Genomic DNA, 10482 nt, shown 5'->3' with positions numbered 1-10482 from the left:
AATAGATCTGTCAATTTAAACTCCTACCAGTAACATGTGAGAGTTCTGGCTGCTCCACAGTTTCTTCAAAACTTGTTCTTTTCATTTTTTGAAAAAACTTTTAGCCATCTGGTAGGTTTATAATGATATATCTTGTTGTAGTTTTAATTTGCATTTGCCTAAAGATTGCTGTGATTTTGAGCAGATTTTTATGTTCATTATCCTTTCGAATATCCTCTTTTATGAAGTACCTGCTTAAGTTCTTTACCCTTTCTTAAAATTAGCTTGTCTGCATTTTACTTAATGATTTGAAGGAGGCTTTTATACATTCTGGATACCATTTTTTTATTGGACATATATATTGCAAATATCTTCCAGTCTGTAATTACTTTTTAATATCCTACTCATTATTGATTCTCAGATTTTTTTTTTCTGGACTTATTTTCTTTCTTAGAGTATACTCTTTAGATATCCTTTTACCAAGAATTCAATTGACTGTAAGCCCACTGTTTTTGTTTATCTGTAAGAAATATGTTATTCTTATTTTTGAAAATATTTTAACTGGGTTAACAGTTCTCACTGGAGAGTTTTTTCCCTTGGCATCCCATCTTCCAACTGTTGTACTAGGCTTGGAAAAGTCAACTGTTTGTCCAATTGATGTCCCAGTTCTATTTTATATCCTCCTTCTGAAATTTCACTATGAGTTGTAAGGAAATTACTTCTTTATTCTTCTTGAAATACGCTGCTGTATTTCCTAAATCTGAAGTTTTGTATTATTTATTATTCCTGGAAAGTTCTCAGACATCATCTCTTTGAATATTACTTCACTTCTGCCTTGCATCACTCTGAATTTCTTGTGCTGTCACTCTAATTAAGTAAATATTCTGCCTTCTTAAACTCTTCTCAGTGTTTTTTAACACCTCTTTTCCACTGTCCTGTCTTTCCTTGCTGCATTCTGGGTAATTCATTAAAGTCTACCATCTCAGCAACTTTCTCTTCTGTTGTGCCTAACCTGCATTTTTTTTTCTTTTTTTAGCTGTCATAATCATCGTTGTATTTGTCCATTTTCACGCTGCTGATAAAGACATACCCAAGACTGGGCAATTTACAAAAGAAAGTGGTTTATTGGATTTACAGTTCTATGTGGCAGGGGAGACTTCACAATCATGGCAGAAGGAGAAAGGCACATCTCACATGGTGGCAGAGAAGAGAAGAGAGTTTGCACAAGGGAACTCCACTTTGTAAAACCATCGGATATTGTGAGACTTATTCACTCTCATGAGAACAGCAGGGGAAAGACCTGCCCCCATGATTCAACACACACAACACATGGGAATTCAAGATGAGATTTGGGTAGGGACAAATCTCCCTCACACAACACATGGGAATTCAAGATGAGATTTGGGTAGGGGCACAGCCAAACCATATTTATTATTTCTAGTATTTTATTTTTACTTTGTAATCTTGCAAAACCAAGACCATTAGAATGAGTTTTAATTTCATATTGTCAGTCAAAGATACAAGAAACAATAAGTACACCAAGCACTAAGTTTACTTAGCTTTAATAAAGGGTATGAAGCAGATAGCAAGTACTATGTGGGGCAAGAAAATCCTGGAGGGCTCGGACACTAAGCTGCAGCTTCCGATGTGCCCAACCATTGCACTGTTCTCAAGAAATGACAAGAATATGTTGAATGAGGGTCACATCAGCAAACACAAGCCACAGGGACTAGGGTCCCATAGCTTAAGTACCTTGCTAGTCACCTAAAAGGGTATGTATCTAGCTCCCATTCTTTAGTAACACCTTGGTCCGTTAATAATAGAACAAACTAAACATTGCAAAAATTCAAGATGCTGCCATATGGATAAAAATTTTAGGATTCCCTTGAGCTAAGGAAGCTAGGATATCTCCTCAGACAAAGAACAGGTTCTGGCACTATCTTTATTTGTTCTGGGCTGCTATAACAAAATACCTTAGACTGGTTAATTTATAAAGAATAGAAATTTATTGCTCACCATTCTGTAGGCTAAGAAGTCTAAGATCAAGGTACCAGAAGATTTGAGGTCTGGTGAGGGCTTGCTTTGTTTCAAAGATGGCACCTTTTGCTGCATCCTTACATGGCAGAGGGGAGCAAGGACACTCCCTTCAGCTTCTTTCGTAAGAGAACCAATCCCATTCCTGAGAGTAGAGCCATCATGACATAATTACTTCTTAAAAGACCCATCTTTTAATATTATCATACTGGGTATTGGTTTCCAACATATGAATTTTGGAAGACACCAACATTTAGACCATAGCATGTCCTTTACACCTCTTTCCACTAAGAAAGCATTTAGTAAGTCTTTGGGGGTTGGATAGGCAGTACATACCACACTTGAGTATGCTGCTCTGAATCATGTATGAGATGATGCAAATGACTGACAGTTTTGTATGTGGCCCAGAGGAAGGAGGGGTGATACAGCAGGTCAAGTCTGTGGTTACAGCAGACTTGCATCTCTGCCATATTATTTGAAAGATCTGTGGTACTGTGGGTATCTAGATATATAGCTGATGAGTATCTAATAGATATAGTGTATAAAATCGCTGGCAAGCTCTAATAGGAGAATTACTGTGCAATCCTTGGAACACAGCCATGACATTTTATCATAGACCTATACAACATTTGAAAAGCCGCTGTCACCATGCTACTTTACCAAATAGGAGACTGATATATGACAATAGAACATTGTATAATCATATGACTGAAACTGCCCTCTTGGGCTGGTTGCTATCAGACACAGGAATTCATAAAATTAAGTAAACCCAGCAGCAGCGCTTTGCAAGACAGAAGCAGCACATACAGGACTGGGGTGAAGCAGGTCCAGATGATACAAATGAGACGTGCCAATGAGTGACTGATGAGACCCTCAAATCACTCACCCACATTGTTGTACCTGCACTTTTTATTCAGCTTACACTTCCAGAGCTCAGGGTGCGGTTCTCTGTAAACAACTAATAAAATGAAGTGGATCCGTTCATGGATGCGTCAACTTGGTGTATTAGCAGAGGCCCAAATGGATTACTGTTGCACTAGAGCCCTACTTAGGAGTGGGTCTGAAAGACAATGGTGAAGTGAAATCCTCCCAGTGGACAGAGTTGCATGCATCTGGTTGTCCACGTTGTGTGTCAACAGAAAATGGCCTGCAATCAGGATAAACATAAACTCCTTGGGAAGTGGCTTTAATAGCAAATGGCTTAGCTGATTAGTTCAATACTTGGATACAGATAGAGCTGAATATGGTGGAGAAAAATATCTGAAGAAGAGGATGACTATGAAAATTGGGAAAAGGTGTGAAAATTTTGTATAGCAAATTAGTGTTCAACAGAGAGCATCTGTACTATAAAATCAATTAGATAAGTTGACTCAATCAGTAGATATCAACTAGCCTCTGTCCTTAATCACCCTGGTACTTGCACAATGGACTCATGAGCGGAGTAACCGTGATGGCACATATTACTGTAAGTCCTGGGCCAACAGCATGAACTGTTTCTCACAAAGGCTGACCTAGTTACTGTTACTGTTGAAGTTTCAACTTGCCTTCCACAAAGACCAATGGTGTTTGTCCCTCTCCCTGATAAGTTACCATCCTTTGAAGAGACAACCTAGTCAGTTGGTAAGAATTTTATTACATTGAATCCCTTTCACCCAAGAAGAATCTATGCTTTCTCATAACTGAAATCAAAACACACTCCAGGTATCAGTTTACTTTTCCTTTCCACAGTGCCTCAGCCAGCACTGCCACAGAGGGGTCACAGGATTTCTGTTCTCCCAACATGATACCCTGTGTAATATCATCTCAGATCAAGTGACACAATTTGTCACAAGGGCGACGCAACAGTGGGATATACCTATGGGACTCATTTGTCCTGTCGTATGGTACAGAATTTGGAACCTGCTGGCCTCTTGGATTGGAACAAATTTTTGAAGGTTCAGCTGAGGGATCAGCACAGTAGTATAATCCATGCTCTGGGGTACCCTTAGGATCAGGCTGGAAAGATTAGTTTGGAGTTCTTATGAAACCATATATTTATCTGGATCATTCTCCTGTCCTGGTTCTGCTTCTTCCACTTCCATACAGATTTCTCCTAAAAACACTCCAATAAACCACTAAACGAGTATCTTCCCCCTTAACCTGTGCTTCTCGGGAACCTGAGCTAAGATAATAAGGACTAGATGAGTATTTGTCATGGCACATAAGAGTGGAAGTGGGAAAGAAAGAAAACTCAAAGAAGAAAAGATGCAAAACTCCAAAACTAAAAATCCTTGATCTAACATTTTATATATAATTTAGAACATATATATATAATAAAATAGTAACAGATAAATGTATTGAGGACTTGCTTTTTGCCAGACAAAGCTCTAAGCACTTTACATATATTCATTCATCAAAGTATCACAACAACTCTACAATGTAGATTCTATTTTAGTCCTATTTTATATATATGTAGGAATTTGAAGCAGAAGGAGGTTCACACACCTACCCAAGGCATCCCAGTAAACAGGGAATCAGTATTCAGACTTGGGCAGTCTGATCTGAGTTCTCACATTCCTAACTTTAATCAACTCATTCAGCAAACATATACTGAGTGCCAGATATATGCCAGATACTATTCTAAGTGCCTGGGTGTAGAGCAGAAACCAATAAGAAATCTTGCCTTCAGGGGGTTTACAGTCTAGTGTAAAGGAGACAGAAAAGAAACAAGATATTTAAAAGACATAACTTGTTAGACAGAATAAACTATTATGGAGAAAATTAAGGCAGGGAAGGAGATAGAAAGACTAATAAGAGTTGAGGCTGCAGTTTGAGATAGGGTGGCCAGAGCAGGCCACACTGAGAAGATAATATGTGGATAAAGCCTGAAGCAAGTAAGGGAGTGACTTCTGTGGAGAGGAGAGCAAACTGTGTTCCAGGCAGGGAGAACAGCAAATGCAAAGGCCTCAGGGTAGCACTAGTCCTGGCACAGTTGATAAATAATGGTGTATTAGTCCATTCTCACACTGCTAATAAAGACATACCCAAGACTGGGTTATTTATAAAGGAAATAGGTTTAATTGACTCACAGTTCAGCATGGCTGGGGAGACCTCAGGAAATTTATAATCATGGCAGAAGGGGAAGCAAACACATCCTTCTTCACATGGTGGCAGCAAGAAGTGCCAAGCAAAAGTGGAAAAAGCCTTTATAAAAGCCATCAGATCTCATGAGAACTCACTCACTATCAGGAGAACAGCATGGGGGAAACTGCCCCCATGACTCAATTACTTTCCACCGGGTCCCTCCCATGACATGTGGGGATTATGAGAACTACAATTCAAGACGAGATTTAGATGGGGACACAGCCAAACCACATCAAATGGGAAGATCAGTATGACTTGAGCAAAATGAATAGGAAGAGTCCAGAGAGAGAACGGGAATAGATTGGGTACACCTTTGTGGATCATTTTAGGAATTTTGGCTTTTAGTCTGAATGAGGTAGGACATGACTGTGGTGTGTAATAATAGCATATATTTTAATGAGATCATTCTGGTTCTCACAATCAGAATAGATTGATAGGTAGGAAGGGCAGGAACGGGAAGAATTGTTACAGGATTTTTGCAATAATCCAACAGAGATGACTGAGTTTGGACCACAGCAGTAGAAGTAGAAACAGTCAGAAGTTTTACAATTGTGGAAATATTTTCATGGTAAAATCAAAAGAATACTTTTATTCTATTGGATTTCATTTTTAGTATTCCAGCCTACCGGGGTTATAATTAGATCCTAATTCTGACTTCCCCCAGCATTTTACACATTTTTTTCCTTTTAGAGGCAACTTGAACCAAGAACCATTGGATAAACACCTAAAATTCTCATTACATATTGACTCTGATCTTAAAACAAACAGTTTTTATATTAAAATCCCGGACGCAAGAGTTGAACTAGCCTATCTCAACAATCACATTTTCCTCTTTCCATTTCTCACTCCTTTCTGACAGCCTTTTCCAAAATTGCTTGGCTGATTCAATTAGGAAGACGCCAGTATTAACAATTCGTAGTCTTGGCCGCTGTCTATGCAACTTGACCATGCTGTGAAATTTGGTCATTATGATTGAGCTCAGCACTGTAAGTCCATAGGGGATGGAGAGGGCAGGAAGGAAATCTCTCTCCTCCTGGCTTGCTTTTTTTTTTTTTTTTTTAAGCACAAGGAATCCCCTCCTTAGTGAACAATTTATTTCAATTCTAGTTAAAGTCTATTTTAACCTAATCGTTACAGGAAGATAGTTATCCTAGAGTTAAACATAGAGGAGAACACATACAAATAAAAATTAGGAAATTTATTTTCAACCTTCCCAAATCTCCAATAAGTGAGCATGAAGTTTATTACACTTTTCAATATCAAGACAACTGGAAACGCAGTATGTGAAAGGACTTATATTTAGAAATGTTATATATGATTTCCATTAGAAAGCCCTTGATAATTTACAGCCAAAGGAAGATATGCATTCTCTTAATTTTCTAATCAAAGAATGATACCTATCAAAAGTACAAATTTAATCATTCTCATATTCCAAATGAAAATATTAATTATTCACTATTACTTGAAAAATAACAAATTATGTGAGTCTAAAATTACCTAAGGTGCAGTTTGCCAAGGTTGTCAGGTTAAGATTCGCTGTGGCCTTCAATAACCAAATGTGGGGCTTAGAAAAGTTTCTGCTCTAATCTGCACAAACAGGCAAAATAAATAAAAGTAAAACTATCCCATAAAAGTTTAGACATTGTAGATAAGAAATGATATTACCACAATCAAATCACTAAGCAATATTTAGGACATTAGAAATCAGGATTAATTGTCACTTAGAAAAAAAGTAAGGTAAAGTGAGCTTAATCAGAATATAAACATTCAAAAAACTCTAACTGTAATTTTTTTTGTTCAAAAGCTGACTCACAATTTATTGTCTTCAGAAACACTTTGGTGCAAAACCAACAAATTTCTCCAAGTAACATAAAATAATTATGAGATAGGATGTTAGCTAACAGATTTTGTACAGAGTATGATCTATGGATGAAGTTTAAGTGTTACTATTAAATTCCTGTGTAACATTAACCAGATAGCCTGTCTCTTCATTTTGTTAGAGGAAAAATAATATTGCTCCTGTATACTTAATACATAATAAGATAAATTATCAAAATGTGAGAGCTCTTAAAGTAATTTTTATAGATGATGCAACTATAAGAGCATCATTCTAATGTACACTAATTAAGAATCACTTTGGTTTATTGTCAGCCAAATTTATTATATCTCATTACAATTTTATTGCCTTTTTCTTTACATCAAATATTATGATTAACTAGATAATTTTCCTACAATCCTAAGAAACATTCATCTAAAGAATTGTGTGGTATACAGTACATAAAATACTAAGGCATCTTCTCAGAAATCCGGTGAAATTTCAGTCATGAACTTGTTGTTGGGTCATAGAAGAGGTTATGGAAAACTCCTATGACTCTCAATGGCTTTGGTTGTTGGAATTCAAACATATTTATTACAAAGTGTATTTTGTAAATACACTGTGAATGTGAAGTCAAACTCCCTTCCACCCTTGATGGGTAGGGATCCCAGTTCCAAGGGATTTGGATAAGAAACCTGGACATTTTAAATCACTCAGATATAATTATTTTTCTGTAAGTTAGTCTTGTTAGGAATGATGATAGCACTAAAAAAATGGCAAAACAAATTCTGGGAAAAAAAGAAAATATTTGGTGAGCTTTTATCCTATTTCAGACTGGTTTTACTCAGAAACTGAAATACAAAATTATTTCTCAATTACTTAGTTGTTGGTAGTAGAAATAAGAACCTGAAAAAAAATGTGCACGTTAAATAAATATGTCCTAAAGAACAACAAAACAATACATACAGATTTAGACACAACAGAATAGACTATACGAATTTTATATCTTAGGTTTCTCTAAGTTTTATCTGTTAAAAGTTTTAAGGTTGTTCTCTCCTTTGCAGCGATGAGTCAAGTTTCTTCTGGAGTCCATTGGGGAATATTTGTTTTTCAGCTAGAAGGCTAGCTTCTTTTTTCCCTCCAACATTTATGTTTGTTGCCTAAGTGGCTTCTGTCACATCTTGTTATTTTTGATGTTTTTCATTCTTGAATGTTTCTATAAATAAAAAAATAAGAAGCGTTTATCAGAAATATGTATTGAAAATAACCAGAAAGGAAACTGCCCGCTTTCAAATACTGTTGACACTCACATGCATGTACGGTTTTTGAGAAATGGTTGGAAGCAAAGCAGAAACAGCCAACAAAATAAAACGAAAACAAAACAAACAAACAAACAGAAAAAGTAAGCTCTTCACTCTTCAGAAACAAGGTACATACTTGTATGAAGTAGGAGATAATAGCTTAGATGTATAAAGTGTTTTTCCATGGACAAAATGCTTTTCTTTGCCTTTCAGTTCATCCTTATAACAACTCTATCATATGGGTAATGTAAGGTAGAAAACTGAGACCTCAGTGAAGTTGAGACCTCCCCAGCAATCACACAGCTAGTAAGAAGATGAAGCTGATTATGTCTAAAAATGTCTGTTTCCAGACTCAACAGTCTTTGGCTGTGGCACTGTGCCTACAGAATAGAATACAAGTATAGTGGAGTTCTAAGAACTACAGAGGAGGAAAAGGGTGCCTAATAATTGTTAAACTGAAGAAAAATCAACAGGCTTCCAGCATAAGTTGTACTATCTAAAGTTCCTAGTTAACATATACACAGACCTGGCATTTAACACAAAATCATGTCAGGCTCTCAAATAAAGCAAGCTACGCTATGAATAGGAATTGTGCTTGTCTTCCAGTAAGACACTTTATTCCTTTTTACTATGGCTTTATGGAGCATGATGGATGGGTGATTAAAAGAAGCCCTAAAAGTAAGCACTACAAGTGGTCAAGAGGAAGAGAAAACCAGAAATCTCTGCGACCCTCCCCTGCCTCTATTGTACCAGAGGTTAGTTAAGGGCTAGCTGCCCGGACCTGGAGAGAAAGTCTCTGGTCTTTGTTGGTCTTCCTTCTGAGCACTCAATAGCCTATAATTGCCTCCCTCCCTGCCTCCCTGCCTCCTTTTCTTTTTCCTTCCTTCCTTCCTTCCTTCCTTCCTTCCTTCCTTCCTTCCTTCCTTCCTTACTTACTTACTTTCCTTCCATTTGTTTTCCTTCCCTTCTTCCCCTCTCCCATTTTCCCTCACTTTCTTCTTTTTTTCTTCCTGCTTCCTCTCTTCTTTTCTTCTTTGAATTATTTTTTTGTCACACTAGCTGTATGACCTAAAGTAATTTACCCAACCTTTATATGTCTCATTTTCTCATTTTTTTAAGGAGAAGGAGAAGGGGGATAATAATGCCCATTGAATGGAATAGTTGCAAAGATAGAATATGTCAATAAATGTAAAAAGACTAAAATTATCTCACCATCTCTTAGTGATTTTCATGATGTGTGTGAAACACAGAAACAAAATATGCAGTTTTGTGGCTCCTGAGAAGGTCACAGACTAATTGAGAAAGAAGAAAGGTAATGTCAAAGGAGAAGGAAGAGGAATTTCTCCACATACCATGTTAATTCCCCTAATGGTCTGAATTCACTTTCCTCTGTCAACATTCCCATCAGTACTAACTGGGACTGGAGCTGGAGTGGTCAGTGGGTTGATGCAGAAGAGAACCTGGACTGCATGCTCTCCTAGATTTCCTTCCCTCTCCTCATGATCCACTGTCCTCAATGGCTGCCTTTACATTTTTAGATCTTTCTTATATGACAAACAGTAATAAAACCACACACTGTAGAATATACATTTTAGATGTAAGAACACAAGATTTTTAGGCAGTACGCCCAGATTTAATTCCTACTTCTATCATTTACTATCTTTGTGACTTTATCTATAAAAAGGAATAACAGCAATATTTCTTCCTTGCAGTGCTGCTTTTCTTAGAGAGCAGGGGGATGGGATGAAGGAAAATGCAGTAAATGAATTGTAGTACAGAGAACTGGAATCTGAAGACCTAGGTCTGATTCCTGCGTCTACAACTTAACTGGCTGTGTGTCTTGAGGACTCTCTGAATTCCATTTCCTTATCAGTGAATACGTTTTCATTATAATAACTGAATCAGCCGGGCGCGGTGGCTCACGCCTGTAATCCCAGCACTTTGGGAGGCCAAGGCGGGTGGATCACCAGGTCAAGAGATCGAGACCATCCTGGTTAACACTGTGAAACCCCGTCTCTACTAAAAAAAAAATACAAAAAATTAGCTGGGCGAGGTGGCGGTGGCCTGTAGTCCCAGCCACTCAGGAGGTTGAGGCAGGAGAATGGCGTGAACCCGGGAGGCGGAGCTTGCAGTGAGCCGAGATCGCGCCACTGCACTCCAGCCTGGGCGACAGAGAGAGATTCCGTCTCAAAAAAAATAAAAAAAATAAAAAAATAACTGAATCATAGA

General features: G+C 37.5%; 1 protein-coding gene across 3 annotated transcripts in view; it reads right to left on the bottom strand.

The window, feature by feature from the left end:
- Positions 1-6313: 6313 nt before the first annotated feature.
- Positions 6314-10482, bottom strand: part of THEMIS (thymocyte selection associated) — a 245784-nt gene continuing 241615 nt past the window's right edge. For 2 of the 3 annotated variants that reach the window (XM_012002311.1, XM_012002310.1), the window contains exon 6: positions 6320-8168. In XM_012002311.1, the coding sequence (XP_011857701.1) occupies positions 8137-8168 (32 nt within the window). In that variant the 3' untranslated portion in view covers positions 6320-8136. Of the gene's footprint in view, positions 8169-10482 lie in introns of all 3 variants that reach the window. The other variant, XM_012002307.1, reaches the window with a different exon arrangement.

The sequence above is a fragment of the Mandrillus leucophaeus genome, unplaced genomic scaffold (assembly GCF_000951045.1).
Source record: "Mandrillus leucophaeus isolate KB7577 unplaced genomic scaffold, Mleu.le_1.0 Scaffold682, whole genome shotgun sequence".
NCBI classification, from domain to species: Eukaryota; Metazoa; Chordata; class Mammalia; order Primates; family Cercopithecidae; genus Mandrillus; species Mandrillus leucophaeus.
The sequence above is the reverse complement of the archived record's forward strand: the minus strand, read 5'-3'. Positions and strand labels throughout refer to the sequence as shown.